The following is a 19,317-nucleotide window of genomic DNA, read 5'->3' as shown; positions in this document are numbered from 1 at the left end:
TGTATGGACGGTGGATTAAGGGCGCTGCACGCATGCAGCGCTGCACCATAGAATTTTCCCACACTTTTGCACCAGGTAATACGTTCTCAAGAAAGTAGGAGAACCATAATGCTTATGTGATTCTTCTTCTTCTGAAAATCTCTCTCCAACTATGGTTTGTACTTTGTACTCAGACTAGAGTTCAAGAATCAAGACAACCCCTTCCCACCGTTTTATAAACACCCAAAAAAAGAAGTGAAAAACGACATCGTTTTGGTCCAATATTAATCAAAACCTTGGCCTAGTCGCCCTAAACCCTTTTCTTCAGGTTCCGCAAAAACCTCTCTAAAACCCAGTCGCACTTCCCCCAGTCGCTCCCCGCCACCACCACCACTATGGCTCCTTCTTCCAAGAAGCCCCAGAAGAATCCCAGAGACCCTCCCAAGTTCAACAAGTCCTCCAAAAAGCCATTCAAACCAACCAAAGACCACAACAACACCAACGCCGCGGCGGCTTTGCAGCTCGACGACGACGTCCCTGACTTCCCCCGAGGTATCACCACTCCCCTCAATCTCACTCCTTTCTCTTCTTCTTTTCAGTTCCAAAACTTTTTCTAATTCGGATGTGTTTTTTATTTGTTGGTTTAAATTGAATAGGTGGAGGGAGCTCTCTGAATCGAAAAGAGCGAGATGAAATTAGGGCAGAGGTTGACGCCGAGTTCGAGGCGGAGGAGAGGGACCTCAACAAGAAAAAGAAAAGGGCTCCCAAGGAGAGCCAGGAGGACGAATTGGGCTCGCTTTTCGGGGATGGTATCTCTGGGAAGCTGCCTAGATATGCTAACAAGATCACTATCAAGGTTTCCTTCTCCCAAAATATTATAATTATTCTTCTGTTTAACATTTAGCTTGCGTCGACGAAATGTGTGTTACTTTGGGTACATTGTGCTGTATGGAATCGAGATTGTTGGTGCGCTTATTTATTGCTTTGTATATGGTCAGAATATAACTCCGGGGATCAAGGTCTGGGGAGTTGTTGCTGAAGTGAACGAAAAGGACCTTGTCATCAGTCTTCCAGGGGGCCTGCGTGGATTGGTTCGAGCTTCCGATGCTTTTGATCCTATTTTGGATGACGAAACTGAGGTAAATAGAGGATTGGTGTACTTATTTTGTATGAGAATGTTCGTGTTTAGGGTTTGGAAGACTACATTTTCAGTGGTCTAAGTAGTGCCATTTTAATGTTGACCAGGCATTAGTAGATAGTGTTCTCCCTAGTATGTTCCGGATTGGGCAGCTGGTATCTTGCATTGTGTTACAGTTGGACGAGGATAAGAAAGAGAAAGGGAAACAGAAGATCTGGCTTTCTCTGCGCCTCTCTTTGTTGCATAAGGGCTTCACTTTGGATTCTGTTCAAGAAGGAATGGTATGTGACTAAACTAAAATGGAGATGACTGACCACTTTGGTTTTAACTTTTTTAATTTTTTCAATGGTATGTAACCAAATGTGAAAATCTGCCAAGGATATGAAAACAAAAAATAACAATCTTTATAGAAAAAAAATAATTAACAAGCTATTGTCAAAATTTTGCGTTTTAATACTGATCCACCGTTTTGAGATCTATGTTGGGTCCAGATTATGATTGCTATGGGCTATGGCATTTCTGTATGTGAGTTGTTTTCTAAACATTTTCTTGGCCACTTTTTTTTTTTTCAGGTCCTTACAGCCTATATTAAAAGCGTTGAAGACCATGGTTACATTCTGCATTTTGGCTCATCTTCGTTCACAGGTTTTCTGCAAAAAATTAGCCAAGCTGGTAAGTTAACTGCAGTTTGATGTACTTTGTAGTGCCTTAGCTGTCTTTAGATCGGTCCTGACAACTATAGATTGAACTTGTTTAATGAAAGGTAGATAGGTGTTATACTTGGAATGATTAAATAAACAATGAGAGTAGGGCTTGGAGAAGAAGTAAAGGAATAGTAACATTTGTAATTGTTGGTAAAATTAAAATGTTTCCCATGAATAGGTGTAATAGAGGACATGATTCGTATAGCTGACACTTTTTATTACTCCCCCCCCCTTCTCCTTTCCTTGGAAGAGCGGATTAGGCAGAGGAGTCAATTTTTGGTTTGAGGCATTCTATTCATGAGTATAGGATCATGAATTTTTTTGGTTGCATGGCTAATGGAAATTGAGATGTACTAGTCCACTGTAGAATGGGTGATTGTATCTGTAATCTGTTGATGTGCTTCAGTATTTTTCTATTTCATTGTAAATACTCTTTTCATGATTATTTGGTTATCCTATGTATTTTGGCGTAATCTCTTTGTCCCTTACAGACGGCAAGGAGGTTCAAATGAGCAGTGGTCAACTCCTTCAAGCTGCTGTTAAAAGAGTTGACAAAATCCGCAAGGTTGTTCACATGAGTTCTGACTCAGAGATAGTGTCTAAGTCTGTGGTATGTCCCCTATGCTATTATTCATAAATTTGTATGTTTGACTTGTTTGTTCATTTTTTATTTTTCCTTTTTATACTTTTATATGGAAGTTCTAATAAAATCAACAGCAGTTTTAAAATCCATTATAATGTTTGTCGTTTCTCATTGAAGTCTTGCTTATTTAATAAATTTTTTTATGAACATTTACAGACCAAAGATCTCAAGGGCATTTCAATTGATCTACTTGTTCCGGGGATGATGGTCAATGCTCGTGTGTTATCCACCCTTGAAAATGGGGTCATGTTATCGTTTCTTACGTATTTTACTGGAACTGTAAGTTGCTATCCCTACAACATCTTCAATAATGGCAAGACAACTGGACAACAATGTGTTTTTGAAGTTGATTTCTACTCAATATCTATATTCTCCATTTCATTTTGCAGGTTGATATATTTCATCTACAAAATAGTTATCCTACTACAAACTGGAAGGAAGATTACAATCAAAATAAGAAGGTAAGTGCTAAGCCTTTAAATTATGTCCCAGTAGTCATCATGCTCTTATGGTTTTGGTTGCAAATGGAAACATAATTTAAACTAAATTATGTATTGGTGCCATTTTCTAACCTTGGTGTGTTGAGTTAATTTTGCGGTTAAGTTTTATGCCTCTAATTATTTTCCACTGTTATGTTTAGCTCAATGCTCGAATATTATTTGTCGATCCTTCATCGAGGGCTGTTGGTTTGACACTGAATCCACATCTTGTTCGCAACAAGGCTCCTCCAGCAGTAAGTTATTTCAAATTCATAAAAACTGTTCAATGATGGAATGCGTGTGAAAATAATTTTTGGAATCATTAGTTTGTCTATCCTGGTTCGAATTTTTCTGTTACTTATTCTGCAACCATAGTCTGGGTGCTCACATGTTGTACTAAATACCAGTCATGCCTGGTTCGTATTTAATATACGCTGGGAAGGGCAGATATCATGGGTCATTTTTCTTGTTAAGTAGATGCTGATCAAATTATTTTCCTTTTCCTATTTTTTTTTTGCTTCAGTTTTTAGCGCTTTTTGTTTGGGTCACTATCAACATTGAACAGTCCTGCAAATAGTATTTTCCAGAAAACACTATTAGGTTATTCTTCTGATGGTAGGAGAGGAAGAGAATAATACAGTTTTAATAATGAGCTTTCATACACTCATTTCTCTCTCTCTCTCTCCCCTCTTTTTGAGATTATTACTTTGTAGTTCCTTTCATGTTTTAGTAACTTAGTCATGTGCAGCATGTCAAAATTGGAGATATATGTGACGATGCAAAGGTAGTGAGAGTTGATAGAGGATTGGGCCTTCTGCTTGAAATACCATCAACTCAAATTTCAACTCCGGCCTACGTTAGTGTATGTTCATTTCATGGCTCTTTTTTAAGGTTCAATCTGATTACACAGGCATCACCCTATAGTCTATATATATTGATTTTTTATTTCTCTTCCTAAATTATGATAATCAGATATCTGATGTGGCCGAAGAAGTTCGGAAGCTTGAAAAGAAGTTCAAGGAAGGTACTCATGTTCGTGTCAGAATTCTTGGGTTTAGGTACTTGGAAGGGCTTGCGACAGGGATATTGAAGGTAATGCTTCCCAAGCTTTGTTTTTAGTAGCTGACTTGCATGTTGTCTATTTTCTCATATGCATGGTTGTCACTTGTTGAGAAATGAGTCCCACTTTGATGGAAATCAACTAAATGACATCTGTTGCTGACTGAATATGCTAATGGCTCTCCTTTTGTTGCATTTCGTACCATGGGTGTTGATTTAGTTCCTTGGAGCATAGGCCATCTAGAAAAATTAAGAACTAATCTCTTTGCTCTCTATTGACGATAGTTCTGAATCAACAATTTTTATTGGTGAATACCCTGTACGCTGTCCTTTTATTTTTTATTGTTCATTTTTTAGCAAGATAAAGAAGAGTTAGGTTACTCTTTAGCATATTTCCTTCACCATTGGTGATTTCCTTCCTTTGATTGTTGAAAATTTTATGTTTTTTATCCTCTAAATTATCAGTCTCTAAATTGTTTTCTTTCAAGCAGGCAAGTGCGTTTGAAGGGTCAGTTTTTACTCACTCTGATGTCAAGCCTGGGATGGTCGTGAGAGGCAAAATAATAGCTGTTGACAGCTTTGGGGCTATTGTGCAATTCCCTGGTGGTGTGAAAGCTCTTTGTCCTCTTACTCATATGTCTGAATTTGAAATTGCAAAGCCTAAGAAAAAATTTAAGGTAGATCATATTCCTTATAAACTTTAATAATTGTTTTGTGGCTTCTCCTTGGTAAAGTAATTTTGTAACTTTTTAGTTTCATTTCGTATGCCGCTATTGCAGATTGGTGCTGAACTTATCTTCCGTGTGCTTGGTTGCAAGTCCAAAAGAATAACTGTTACTCACAAGAAAACACTTGTATGTTATGTCTTGTCTTTCAAGTTTTTTTCTCCTTATATTTTGTGTATGTATATATTTTATTATTTGGCTTGGTATTGCATAAACACATGCTTCCTTATAGACCACTTCTAAATAAAACGTTCTGGAGTTACCTTTCAATGGATAACCCTATTTGTTAATACCGTGTCAGACTGTCAGAAGAGTTATTATTTGCTGGCTATAATTCAATAGTATTAGGTTAAATAGATCAGAACAGAAAGACTGCTCTGTGTTCAATACCTCATGCAGTTTAATAGTTAGACTGCATAAGGTATGTTCGTATGTCTCTATCAGTGGGGATATCAATTACAGAACACTAATTGGGTCATATCTTCTGTTTAAAAATAAGAACACGAATACTTATATGTACACATCTCAACTAAATGCCGCAACCCATGATTTCTGGCAAAAAAAGATATGCCTTGGGGACCACACCTTGATTTTGTGTGGTGTTGGGTGTTTTTGTGTGTGTGTGTGAATATATAGATCTTTATTTCTTCGTTCAGAATTAGCCTCTCTTGTCTGTTGTTTGATGCACCATTTGCTGGATCACAGGTCAAGTCGAAACTAGGGATTCTTAGTTCATATGCTGATGCTGCTGATGGATTGATAACACATGGGTGGATAAGAAAGATTGAAGAACGTGGATGCTTTGTCCATTTCTACAATGGAGTCCAAGGATTTGCCCCAAGGCGAGGCCTTTACTACTTGAAATTTATTATTATTATATTATTATTACTATTAATTTTTCTTCTTTACTTTTTACTGAATGTCTCCACAAGATGATACATGCCATATTCGGTATATGACTACTTGCAATATCTTCTTCTCTATTCTTTGTTGTTATCTTTTTCATAAATGTTTGAAGACATTTTCCATATTTTGTATATGTCACCATTGAATATACAAACATGTTTACTAAAGAAGTAAATAGTTACTTTAAGATGTTGTTTCTTTTTTCATGTCTTCTGAGTTTGAGTGGTCTTTAGAGTTTGCTTTCTTATTGACTAGTGATTTTATGAAAACAGATCTGAACTTGGATTGGAGCCAGGATCTGACCCAAATGCAATGTATCATGTTGGACAAGTTGTCAAGTGTAGAATTATAGGCGCTAATGCTACATCCAGACGAATCAAACTTAGCTTGATAATACGGCCTCCAAGGTTCAACCTTCTTGCCCAATGACTTTTTATCTCTGTAGTATCAACAGGTCATGTGATATGACCACAAATGTACTGATGTATGTAATCTTGAGTTGATGTGAAAACTAGGTTGGACTAATTTTTACGTTATCAAGATTCATAATAAAATGGAAAGGAAGGTATCAACATTATTATCCAAGTTATTTAAGTGCTCACTTTTCAGGGTTTCTGAGGATGATATGGTGAAGTTGGGAAGCCTTGTTTCAGGAGTCGTTGACCGGGTAACCCCCAATGCTGTCGTGGTTTATGTGAATGCAAAAGGTTACTCAATGGGTACAATATTTACAGATCACTTGGCAGATCATCATGGTACTTATTCTTTCCTTAGAGATCTTGATTATCGATTTATTGTGTTCTTTGGTATGATGTATTCATATTGTTTAGTATTATTATTATGCAGGGCTGGCTGCTTTGATGAAGTCAGTATTGAAGCCTGGTTATGAATTTGATCAATTATTGGTGTTAGGTGCGGAAAGTTCTCCTTGGTGACTTATCTTTATATCAATTGTCAGTTTCTCTTAATTAACCTTGCAGTGGAAAAGCATTTAAAAATGTCAATAATGTTTCATTCATTTATGTTTTCCTGTAAAAATATTAATCCTAGATTTTTTCTTCCATATATGTAGACACTGAAGGCAACAATTTGATCCTATCTGCAAAACCTTCTCTGATAAATTCAGCTCCCAAGCTTCCTTCAGAAGTCAGTCAAGTTCATCCTAATACGGTGTTACATGTAAGCAATTAGAGTCTCATGTAAAGTTAGTTCTTTCATGGGAACTAGAGTTCTCAGCCAAATTTTATTTGTGCAACTGTTGGTTTTCTTTATGATTTACAAGTGCAAATGGTTGTTGTGATCTGATTGGTGTGGGTGATATTTGTTTGATTAGGGCTACATTTGTAACTTAATCGACACTGGTTGCTTTGTTCGCTTCCTTGGGCGTGTGACTGGTTTCTCCCCTAGGCACAAGGTACTTCGTTTGTCCCTATTTAGTTACTTACGTTACCGCAGTTCAGTATCATCAATTCATATCTATCCACTATTTGATTTTGCTAGGCAATGGATGACCATAAAGGGGATCTTTCGGAAGCATTTTACATTGGCCAGTCTGTTCGGAGTACTATACTTGATGTTAGTGAACTTTTTAATACTAGAGTATGTGATCTAAAACTTGTCAAACTTATTAGTAACCACATTTCTGAACTCTTCATTTTCTGTCAGGTAAATACTGAGACAGGTAGAATAACACTATCATTGAAGCAGTCTTCGTGCTCTTCAACAGATGCCTCCTTTATCCAGGAATACTTTATGACAGAGGAGAAGGTAAACTATATCCTGGACACAAGTGGTCTTTCTTTTATTGAGATATTTGATCAATTATATCTATTAGCTTTCTATACTATCTCTAGTACTTTATTGTTTCATATTTAAAATCATGTATGGTATTTGTACAAACCTGACCTTCAGAATGATTCTTGTGGAGTTGTGGTCTAGGTTGCTAAGCTACAATCGTCGGATTCAAAAGAGTTCAAACCAAATTGGTCAGAAGGATTTTCCATTGGCAGTGTTGTTGAAGGGAAGGTCCAGGAGGCAAAGGACATTGGAGTTGTTGTCAGCTTTGAGAGATATAGTGATGTCTTCGGTTTCATCACACACTATCAATGTCAGTTTTTTTGTTGATGGCTTGGTTTATTACATGATTTTTTCCTATTCTTCAGACCGTAATGTATTTCCTTTTTTTTCTTTTTCTTTTTATGCAATCCTTTCAGTAGCTGGTACCACCATAGAAACAGGCTCCATTGTGCGAACAGTTGTACTTGATGTTGCCAAAGCAGAGCACCTTGTTGACCTATCGCTCAAACCAGAATTCAGTACTAAGTTAAAACAAGAAAGTTCTAAGAGCCAAACAAATATCAAGGTCAAATGCATTCCCAGTTATCTCCAACTTTTTACTTTCGTTAAGCTTTTGAATCTAAATGTACTCAGCAGTGATTATGTTAATAGTGGAAAAACAATGTGAACAAATGTTTGCCGTTCCTCCATTGCGTGACCCATAATACAGTGTACATTACCTCAGCTTTCTCTTTTGCTTTCCAACTCGTAACTTGTTTTTATCAACTTTATGGCATTGATTTCAGAAACGGAGAAGAGAAGTGTCAGATGATCCGGTGGTACATGAGACCGTAAATGCTGTTGTTGAGATTGTGAAGGACAATTACCTGGCAAGTTCTCACGTTGACATAACTTGTATATGATAACGTGTCAAAATTGGTTTGTAGATATCATGACCTTCTTTTTGTCTTTTTTTTTTTGTAATGCATGTTGCAGGTTCTTTCCATTCCAAAATATAACTATGCTGTAGGATATGCATCAGTCTCTGACTACAACACTCAAAAGTTCCCTCAGAAACAGTTTCTGAATGGACAAAGGTGATCATTCTCGTGGTGCTCATTCATAGTTCTCTGTGAAACTCCTGTTTTTCCCTTATTTCTATGATATTTGGCCTTGTTCCCTTGGATAAATTTTTGATTCAATGGTATACTAGAATCTTACCCCATTTCTCTCTCTCCCCATCTCCCTCTCTCTGTGAAAGACATTTGAGGACACACATTTTGCATTACATATTGTATAAATGCTAGTTATAGTACTTTTTAGAATTTGTCAGTAACCCGAGGTTATATCACTGAATATGCAGTGTCAATGCTACGGTAATGGCACTTCCAGGCCCTGCGACAGCTGGGAGATTGCTGTTGTTACTTAATTCTTTGAGTGAGTCAGCTGATACTTCCGGTTCTAAGAGGGCCAAAAAGAAATCCAGCTACAAAGTGGGATCTGTGGTCCAAGCAGAGGTTTTTATTTTTATTTTTCATTTTTCTTTCTTTTTTTGGTTTTATTTGCAACTTAAGAATAATTGTCAGCTATGAGATTTTCCTTTTATTCCTTGTTCTGTTTTGTATTGCAACCCACAACTGTCAAAAAATGTGTATATTGAACCGGTAGAATATTCATTTCTTGTGCTTAATACATGTTTTCACCATCCAGATTACTGAAATAAAGCCTCTTGAACTACGATTGAAGTTTGGAATCGGTTTTCATGGACGGGTCCATATAACAGAGGTAATATATATGAACGATTTGATTTAAGCCTTCTTAAATTTGACTTTTTATGACTCTTTGTATGTAATTTACTTTTTATTTTGAGTTGTTGGGCAAACTGGTCATTTTCGCTTGGTCTCCTTTTGGGCAGGTAAATGATGATGCTTTGGAAGATCCATTTAATTTCTTCAGAATTGGGCAAACAGTCACTGCGTTGATTGTTGCAAAGACTAATTTTGATAACAACAAAAAGAGTTTCCAGTGGGATCTGTCATTGAAGCCTAGTTTGTTAGCAGGTAAAGTAATATCGTGTATTTCTTTCCCTGAATTGGTTCTGCTATTTCTTTCCTCATCATACATTTTACTTCTACTACTTTGAGTAAGCCTCATCTTAAGTATCTGTAATGTTGTATATCATCTATTCATATATAAAAGTTGGATTTCTCTTTCATCTTCATAGAAATTTTATCTGTGTGTAAGCATTCTTATTTCTATGAATTTGGCTAAAGGAGTAACAGTAAGCACAGTGCAGTGTGAGCCTTGTAACTCCTCCGCAAAGTGAAGAAAAAAAATATATTTCTTAACCTATTATTTGTTGCTAGGGTCCATTGAACTTTATCCTCCATCTTTATTTTCCGTGTAATGCTTGTCCGTGATAAACCCTTTCTTATTTTTGCTTTAAACTAGTCTAATAAATTCTTGTTTGCGATACTGTTACATCCTTTGTGGTAGGAATTAATTACATAGTTTCTCAATGAGTCTTTATATGGATGGTAGTTTTATGTATTAATACTTTGGGATTATGGAAGTTACTGCTGGAGAGTAAACAGGGTCTGGGTGGATCTATTGAATATGTGTAAAGAATCAAGTAAAGGTTATTGTTTATAATAATAGAGTGGAAAGGTTGTAAAGGGAAAATATGGTGAAAATGGTCGGCACTTGACACAGCTTCTTAATTTTTTGTATACATGTGAGTTCGCAGATCTTGATAAGGATAATGGGTTAATAAAAACAATTCCCATCATGTCATCATAGCAAAAAAGGAATGATCTTAAAGTTTAAGACAGTGTAGCTAATATGCTTGGCAAATCTACACTCCACCTTACCAAAAGTTATGTGGTTCTGTTATCAGTACTTGCTTAAAGTACCTTTTTTACTTCAATCACTGTGTTCATGCTGACTATGTTATTTACCTGCTCTTATTGCTTAATTTATGGTTGGACCAAGTTATTGTTTAATTTATATTACCTACTTGAACCTCAATTACTATGTTGTCTCATAAGGTCTAGAATGTGTTCATTTCAGGTTCCTGTGAAATAGAGGGAAAAGTTTTGAATGAAGATCTTGCTTTCTCAATAGGAAACCGTGTCACTGGCTATGTGTCCAAGGTGGATGCTGAATGGGTCTGGTTAACAATATCTCGAAATGTAAGGGCTCAGCTTTTCATTCTTGACAGCTCTTGTGAGCCTAGTGAACTCCAAGACTTTCAAAAACGCTTTAATGTGGGAAATGCTGTTTCTGCTCATGTTATGAGTGTCAGCAAGGATAAAAAGCTATTACGGCTGGTTTCTTATCCTTTTGATCCTGTCTCCAAAAAAGCCGGTGATCAGGAGGTGTCAAAGACGGATGCAAAGGTTAGCATGTTGAGTGCAACTGCTCATATTCGAGAGGGATGTGTGGTAGGTGGGAGAATTATTAAAATACTTCCAGGAATTGGTGGATTGACTGTGCAAATTGGCCCACATATGTATGGTAGGGTTCATTATAGCGAACTTTCTGACTCATGGGTGTCTAACCCCTTGTCTGGATATGAGGAAGGTCAATTTGTCAAATGTAAGGTCCTTGAACGTAGTCTCTCTGGACAGGGGACTGTTCATTTTGACTTGTCATTACGGTCTTCTTTAGTCGGCACGCTATGCCAAGATTTCAGTGGATCTGACAGCGACAAGTAAGTCATGCAATTCCAGATATTCTAGTCCTAATGCAAGTTGATATGTTTATGTCATGTGTATTTGTTAGTATGGAGATTGCTCTGGCCTTAATGTGGGTTGCCGTTTACTTCTTTCTTCTATTAACTTAGAAACATGCATTGCCATGCCTTGGATTCTGCTATTATATTATACTGCTCAATGGAGTAACATAATCTTTCTGTTCAGGCATACTCCTACTGAGCATCTGGAAAAGATTGATGATTTGAAACCTAATATGGTCATACAGGTTGTTGAAGTTTTCTTATCCATTCCTAAGCTTTGCTTGCAATTTTATCTAACTTGTCATATATGCGGAGTCTTATGTGGAATTTCTGGATTTGATAGGGTTATGTAAAAAATGTTTCGTCAAAAGGATGTTTTATTTTGCTATCACGGAAGCTTGATGCCAAAATTCTTGTCTCCAATCTATCTGATGGATATATTGATGATCCTGAAAAGGAATTCCCAGTTGGAAAACTTGTTACCGGCAGGTTAGTAATTTTATTTACTTTTTAAGTACTTATTGTTAAAGAAATTTAATCCACTGGTAAACTCTTAATAAGAATCTTAAATGCAGGGTGTCTTCTGTGGAGCCTTTATCAAAGAGAGTTGAAGTTACTTTGAAGTCATTGAGTGCAAGCAGTTCGTCACAATCTGCAAGAAATACTTTAGATAGCTTGCATGTCGGAGATATTATCTCGGGCAGAATAAAACGACTTGAGTCGTATGGAATATTTATCACAATTGACAATACAAACGTGGTAAAGGATGAGTAGCATCAAACAAAGTTAATTTTCATTTTTAACATCTAATTATAGTTTTTTTTATATGACACACTTTAAACCTCGGATTACTCAATTTGTGGTAACCGTTTTGATAGGATTGTGTAATAACATCTTCCTGTTTGCTCTTTTCCGTTATTAGGTTGGATTGTGCCATGTCTCGGAGCTTTCAGAAGATAAAAAGGACAATTTTGAAACTAAATACAGTACAGGAGAGAGAGTGACAGCAAAAGTATTGAAGGTACTTTTCTTGTCTGTTAAGTATGGTTGTAAGTATACCTTTTAGTTTCTTAATTTTTCAGAAACATTTTGAGAGAAATTACTAACTACTATAAGCTGTATTACTGAAGCATTGTATCTTTTTGCAATTTTTGGCATTTAACTATCAAATCTCTGTTATCTGTATTTTTAGGGTCCAGTTCAAGGGACACTATTATTTACACACGTTTTGCCAACATTAGATCTGGCTAGGTTCAAGATTTAAATAAACTTTTTACATTGAAATATCTGATAATCAAAACAAAAATTAAAAAGAGGCATTGATCATCTTCTTTAGGCAAAGGGAAAGAAACAGAAGTCATCACAGAAATGAATGCACCACCTTCATAGGAGAATATGATTACTTAATTAAGATAGCCAACGAATAGGTTTTCTTCACCTTTGATATCTTTCTGTACTCAAAAGTTATGTATGAGAATTTAGTTTCTAGTACACAAATCCCAGTACATGAGATTCACAAAAGAACAATGCCATCGGGCATTGATATTCATGTCAAGTCGGATTCTTCTGTAATTGAGAGTATTTAGTATAATAATTCACCTCACTCACACCTTCATATATAACTGCAAATGATTTTCCTTTAAGACTTGATCATCTAAACCCAGCAACTAAATATAACATACAAGATACATTCGAGGTTTAGCTTCACCATCCCAGAATGAAGCCTTGCTAAGTTTTCCCAGATTAAAAGTATTGGACCATCAAATATAAACCCTAGTTATTTATTTACTGCACCAGCTGCTACATCATTTGACTCGACCCTTATTTTCAAAATCGTATTAAACCGTTGCTGCTAGCTTGGGCATTGACGGTTTTTATTGGAATAACAATACGTTTGCTTTGTTCTCTTTGTAATTTAGATTTTTTACTTTTACTTGACTTTTACTATTGAAATGACCCGAATTTTTCTTTGCTTATTTTTGTTTGAAAAAACAAAATTAATTCCATGTCATTTGCCATATCATGTGGGGAATCAATCAAGAACTTTAAACCTATTAGATCTAATGGCTGGCAAAAAGTGTAACTTGTTTAAAAATGTGTCCCATGAAGCGGACCCATTATTTGATCTTCTTGTTTGTAAGTATCTTTTTCACAATCTTTGGGACCTTTATGTACTTAATGTGTTTTACCCCGGTTTGATTAGGTCAGTAGTTGGTGTTTTTGCTTTTTTTGCATATTCCTTGAATGTACACGTACAACGTGAAAACTGCATGTAGGAGTTCAAATGTGTCTTCTTTCCTGTGGTTGTTTACCTGTATGTATTTATGATTTTATGATAAGTTAATTCAACTTGGTTAGGTGGACAAGGAGAGGCACCGAGTTTCTCTTGGAATGAAGGATTTGTATATTATGGACAATAGTGATCCAACACCTCCAAAACAAGAACTTGATGAATCTATTAGACATGCTGATTTGGTGGATGATACCAAGCCAGTAATGTGTTCTGTAGGCAGTTTTCTTGAGGACCAAAACGTGGACATCGATCACGAAATTGCAGAGTTTCAGTCTCTTGTGCAAGCCGAATCAAGAGCTTCTGTTCCTCCACTAGAAGTCACTCTTGATGATGTAGGCCAAGGCGATGATTTTGTTAGCAAGGATGAAGAGCTTCTGGAAGTGGACACTGTAGACGACAAGAAAAAGAAGCTCCCGAAGAAAAAAGCTAGGGATGAGAGGTGATTGTACACGTGTTTGTTTGGTTTTTGTTTTGTTGTTCAGCATTATTACTCCCCACGTTCACTTCTGTTTTTAACATGATATTTTTTATTTGCAGAGAACGTGAGATAAGGGCTGCTGAAGAAAGATTATTAGAGAAAGATATACCTAGGAATGATGAGGAATTTGAGAAACTAGTTAGAAGCTCTCCTAATAACAGTTATGTTTGGATAAAATATATGGAATTTGTGCTCTCTATGGCTGATGTTGAGAAAGCGCGCTCTATTGCTAAAAGGTATTTTTCTAGCAAAAACACATGTGGTCCATTTCCTAATGAAAACTGTTACATTTGTATCGTATAATATTATAAAAAGCCTTCTGTGAGTCATAAAGTGGAATTCTGCTTGTCCCTATTTTATACGGACCTCCACAATACATCCAAGGCTATTGAAAAAAATCTCGGTTATTTTTTATTGTGTTTAAAGATTCTAGGGTTTCCAGTCTGTTTGTGAATCCATGCATATTGATAGGGATACCTTACTTGCATAAGTTGGGTTTAATTTGCATGTTGCTCGTTTCTCTGTGAAGGGCTTTGGAGACAATAAACTTTCGAGAAGAGAACGAGAAGCTCAATGTTTGGGTGGCTTATTTTAACTTGGAAAGCAAATATGGAAGTCCTCCAGAGGTATTAGAAATATTAAAGGCTCCTTGTTTCTCTGCAGTTGATTTTTCTAATGTTGACATAAAGCTGTTGATTCTCTTCATCTTGCAGGTGGCTGTAATGAAAGTTTTTCAAAAAGCGTTGCAGTATCATGATCCGAAAAAGGTTCATCTAGCGCTCTTGGGAGTGTTTGAGAGGTCTGAGCTACACAAGTTGGCTGATGAGCTTGCTGATAACATGATCAAGAGGTTTAAGAAGTCTTGCAAGGTACATTACGATGCCCTACATTCTTTCTGCTCCTATTAGTTGTTTCATAACTATAAACACTATACTGTGAAATTAAGGTATGGCTTAGGCGGGTACAGAGGCTCTTGTTGCAGCAGCAGGATGGGGTTCAGGATCTTGTTTCTCGTGCTGAAAAGATCCTTCCTAAGCATAAGCAGATCAAATTCTTGTCACAGACGGCCATTCTTGAGTTCAAATGTGGGAATCCAGAGAGAGGGCGATCCTTGTTTGAAAATATTTTGAGGCAAAACCCAAAGAGAACAGACTTGTGGAGTGTTTATCTTGATCAAGTAAAGTCTTTGTTGTCATTTGTGAAAGTGTTACATTTTTTATTATCATATTTGAAACAATATTAACTTGTGTTTTTACGGCGGCAGGAAATTCGACTTGGTGATACTGACTTGATTCACGCACTGTTTGAGAGGGCCACTAGTTTGAGCCTCCCAGCTAAAAAGATGAAAGTGTGTACAGTTAATTTCTTAACCAAAAATGTTTGTTTTTTTATTTTCTGTTGAAGCTAATTTTTGACTTCATTCATGGATATGCAGTTCTTGTTCAAAAAATATTTGGACTACGAGGAGCGTCACGGTAATGAAGAGAGAGCTAATTACGTGAAACAGAAGGCCATGAGTTATGTTGAGAATACAGTAGCTTGAGATCACTTGTTCTTCGCATAAGCACAGAACATTCATTGAGATTGGTAAACTCCAGTTAGCTGCTAGTGTTGTTGAAGAGTCCCAATGGCCAAGTTATCGCCACCATGATCACCATGATTGATTAAATCTTCAAGGCTTTTCAGGATGTAAATGTACCTGGTAATGAAACTGATTATAGATACAGCTGCACTGCTGAAGAGTTTTTTGAGGCGGGATACCTGAAGGGTCATTGGATTGAAGGGCCGCCTGAATGTAACACAATACACAATGGAGTAGCCCCAATTCATTTTATTTTTTTTTGTCTTGGAAGAGAAGAGTTGGACATTATCCGAGTGCTGGTGAAATTCCGCTCTTTTTGTAACCTTAAGTGTTGTTAGATGATGCATTACTGTTATCAATTTTGTAGTTGAAGGTTGATGTATCATAAGCTCTAGTGCATTGTCTGAGAAGCATGATCAACTGTTACAAAGCTTTGTCACCTACCATCTCAATCCAGTAGCTGCCACTAAGGTGCAACTTAAATTTCAACCTAACAGTACCTGAGTTAACTGCGACTTGTTTTGCAATTTAAATTGGAAATGGTATATGGGAATGGCAAATGATCTTACAATGGAACTTCATTGAAAAGTGAAAACAGATACTCCGAGTCTTATAATACATCTATATATAATCATGCACCTACTTAATGTTAAGTACTCGTTCGAGAACTTTAAATTGCAAAAGGCAAGCAGTCAATTTGAGGGAAATGTCCTTGTGTGTCTAGGATTGTAACTTCTGCTGGAGCACTAAGCCTTCTGCTCATGTAAAATGCAACTGATTCAGTAACTACTATGTCTCTCTTTGATTGACCGTTACTTTTGGCAAAACGTTTCTGAAGTCACTTAGAAAAACAGATCCAGCAGCACTTAGTGCAATCGCGGGTTTCATTCTACGAAAACTGCGTTCTAATTCCACTATTGCTGTTGTGTCTTTTGCACATATTGCTTGTGGATCAAAATTTGTTATCCAGCTTGAAACATTTGTGTTGATTTGATTGAAGATTGCATTGAGCTCTGATTTGGTATACCCTCCGGTGTATCCGGTGGTGTTTAGGTACCTACACCAAGATGAAAATTACTAGCAATGGTTGTAAGTTAATCCTTGCTCTCCGATAAGATCTCCTCCTCATTATGATGTTAATACCTACACATTTAGATCAATTCGTTCAACTGGATTGGAGTTGGGGCTTTGAGATCAATCGAAAGAGGGCTTACGACCATCGATGAGCTCACATCACTATGCTACTTGTCACCGCCGCTGACCGGAAGCATCACGGTCCTTGCGGCGACGTCGTACATGGCCGGTCCTTTTGGTATTGAGATTTGAGAGAGAGTGAGATGACCAAATAGAGTAATGAATGGGTCAGTATCTAGATGTTTTTCTGTGCATTTTCTTTCATATAAATAATGTCGGTCAGTCAATATTGTGCTTAATGTCCACCGAGTACAGTCGAATGCGATTAGTCCCCTGTTTTCTTCCTCCCAGTTTCCCAGCTAAGAGGGGAAAGACCAAGTCAAACTGGTCCAGACAAATATCATGAAGGCGATTTCGTTTTTGTCCCACACAGCATGTCTGTGTCTGAATAATCGCCGATAGATAGGTGAAGACTTCAGAATTAAGCTTCCTGGCAATCACCAAGAGATGGGACAAGATATTGTGGTCGCATTTTCCAATTCCATGGAAAAATGGCAGCGTAACTATTCAAAGGGATGGCAAGCGTTTCCATGGGAATCCTTTTATAAAACCAGATTACCAGTCCACAACCATTACAAGTTCCCAGTAATCACAAATTCCCACAGCACATTTGTGTCTGCTTTAAACATGCCAACCCTGTTCTTCCATTTCTTCCTGTTCTTAATCACCACCAGTGTTACTAACCTCATCCCCGCAGTTCACAGCAATTGCATTGAATCCCAGAAACAATCATTGCTCGAACTCGAAGCAAGTCTTGATTATGGAGATGAGTCTACCAAGCTTACCACATGGAACGCCAGCACTGACTGCTGTTCTTGGCGCGGTGTAACTTGCGACACCATTGGGCATGTTGTGGGACTTGACCTCAGCAGCGAGTCTATCCGGAGCAAAGGCATTGACAATTCACGCAGTCTCTTCCAACTTCAACATCTTCAGAGCCTCAATTTGGTAGACCACAGCTTCAATAGCTCTTCAATTCCATCTGCAATCGGAAGGCTTATAGATTTGAGGTATCTGAATTTAACCTCTGCTTCTTTTTCCGGGCGAATTCCCGTGGAAATTTTACGCTTAACAGGGCTGAAGGTTCTTGATCTGTCTAAAAATTTCGACTTGTCAGTTGAGAACCCGAATTTAAGCATGATATTTCAGAACCTCACAGGGCTTAGAGAATTACATCTTGGCTATTCATTAAACTTATCAACACAGGGGAGTGACTGGTGCGAAGGCATATCATCTTCACTGCCAAATCTGAGGGTGTTGAGCTTGTCTGGCTGTGGTCTTTCAGGCCCTATATGTGAGTCCTAGCAAAGCTTCAATCTCTTACAGAGATCGATTTGTCAAGCTAACCCCTTCTCTGCTCCGGTTCCAAGAGTCTTGGCCAGTCTTTCCAACTTGACTTACTTGAGTCTCTCTTATTCTGAGTTGCTTGGAACATTTCCAAAAGAGATCTTTCAGATACCTTCCCTACAAACCATTGACCTTTCTGAAAATGTTGATCTTCATGGATTATTTCCAGAGTTTCCAAACAGTGGGTCTTCTCTTCGATCCTTTATTGTAAGTGGGACAAAATTTTCAGGTGACTTACCCAATTCTATTAGAAATCTTAAAATGCTGTCAACCATAGATCTCTCAAACTGCAGTTTCACCGGATCCCTCCCTAAGTCAATTGAAAACCTCACACAGTTGGTTGACCTGGACATCTCATGGAATAGGTTCAATAGTCCTATCAGTTCTATTCATTGGGAAACCCTTGCTAATCTGGAAAGGCTTGACTTGAGCAACAATCAACTCTATGGGACTATTCCTTCATCTCTTGTTTCCCTTTCTAAGCTGGAAAGCCTAATACTCTCCGACAATCAGTTTTCTGGTCAGCTCCCTGAATTTTCCAATACCTCTTCTAACTTACTTGATAACCTTGACTTGGGAAACAACAATTTTGAAGGAGAAATCCCAAGTACTATTTTTAATCTTCAAGGGCTTCAGAATCTCAATCTTTCTGCAAACAACTTTAGTGGTTTTCCATTTAATGGTCATCATCAGCAGCCTAGAAATCTTTCAAGGGTTGATCTTTCTCACAATAGCTTGTTGTTTGATAACCATAGTTCCAATTCTGCTTTCTTGCAGATTAACACTTTAATATTGGCTTCTAACAAGTTGAGAGCATTCCCTGATTTTTTTAAAAGGCCAATTCACTCTTAGGAGTTTGGACCTTTCAAGAAATCAGATTCAAGGCGAGATACCTAATTGGATTTTGAGTCTCAAATCTCTTAGATCCCTTGATCTTTCTTGCAACTCCTTGGTGACTCTAGAAGCTCCTCGTCCTAATTCTACTTCTGCTTTACTCTCTCTCTAAACCTTCATTCCAATAAGTTAAAAGGTATACCTTCCTCGTACTCATTCCTTAACCTCGACTCCTTGGTATTAGCTTCTAACAAGTTGAAATCATTTCCAGACTTCTTGAGAAGTCAATCACATATAAACACCTTGGACCTCTCTGACAACCAAATTCAAGGACAGATACCCAATTGGATTTGGGGCTCCACTTTTTCCCTAACACGAAATCTTTCATGTAACTCCTTGAAAACTATAGAAGCTCCTGATCCACCTAATTTTACTTATTTTGTG

At 37.3% G+C, this 19,317-nt stretch overlaps 2 protein-coding genes across 2 annotated transcripts; both read left to right on the top strand.

Annotated features, from left to right (window-relative positions):
• Nucleotides 1-321: 321 nt before the first annotated feature.
• On the top strand, nucleotides 322-15,936 carry LOC126798145 (rRNA biogenesis protein RRP5). Its single transcript, XM_050524996.1, has 40 exons — nucleotides 322-531; nucleotides 636-835; nucleotides 978-1,118; nucleotides 1,225-1,398; nucleotides 1,690-1,789; nucleotides 2,313-2,431; nucleotides 2,621-2,743; nucleotides 2,854-2,925; nucleotides 3,105-3,197; nucleotides 3,692-3,805; nucleotides 3,916-4,035; nucleotides 4,494-4,679; nucleotides 4,782-4,856; nucleotides 5,433-5,569; nucleotides 5,906-6,040; nucleotides 6,243-6,388; nucleotides 6,480-6,545; nucleotides 6,706-6,812; nucleotides 6,967-7,047; nucleotides 7,134-7,208; nucleotides 7,299-7,400; nucleotides 7,572-7,740; nucleotides 7,847-7,995; nucleotides 8,216-8,299; nucleotides 8,406-8,506; nucleotides 8,773-8,926; nucleotides 9,120-9,194; nucleotides 9,325-9,469; nucleotides 10,479-11,121; nucleotides 11,330-11,390; nucleotides 11,489-11,634; nucleotides 11,721-11,904; nucleotides 12,068-12,166; nucleotides 13,504-13,877; nucleotides 13,976-14,152; nucleotides 14,446-14,542; nucleotides 14,630-14,785; nucleotides 14,863-15,093; nucleotides 15,181-15,264; nucleotides 15,352-15,936. The coding sequence occupies exons 1-40, from the start codon at nucleotides 375-377 to the stop codon at nucleotides 15,457-15,459; spliced, it is 5,760 nt and encodes a 1,919-aa protein (XP_050380953.1). The 5' UTR covers nucleotides 322-374; the 3' UTR covers nucleotides 15,460-15,936.
• A 1,203-nt stretch (nucleotides 15,937-17,139) lies between these two features.
• LOC126796917 (receptor-like protein 37) lies at nucleotides 17,140-18,891 on the top strand. The gene is made up of 2 exons (XM_050523631.1): nucleotides 17,140-17,986; nucleotides 18,269-18,891. Exons 1-2 carry the CDS (start codon nucleotides 17,140-17,142, stop codon nucleotides 18,889-18,891), a joined length of 1,470 nt encoding a protein of 489 aa, XP_050379588.1.
• Nucleotides 18,892-19,317: the final 426 nt, after the last annotated feature.

Source organism: Argentina anserina, chromosome 6, assembly GCF_933775445.1.
Source record: "Argentina anserina chromosome 6, drPotAnse1.1, whole genome shotgun sequence".
NCBI classification, from domain to species: domain Eukaryota; kingdom Viridiplantae; phylum Streptophyta; class Magnoliopsida; order Rosales; family Rosaceae; genus Argentina; species Argentina anserina.
Note: the sequence above shows the minus strand (reverse complement) of the source record. Positions and strands in the feature narration are given on the sequence as shown.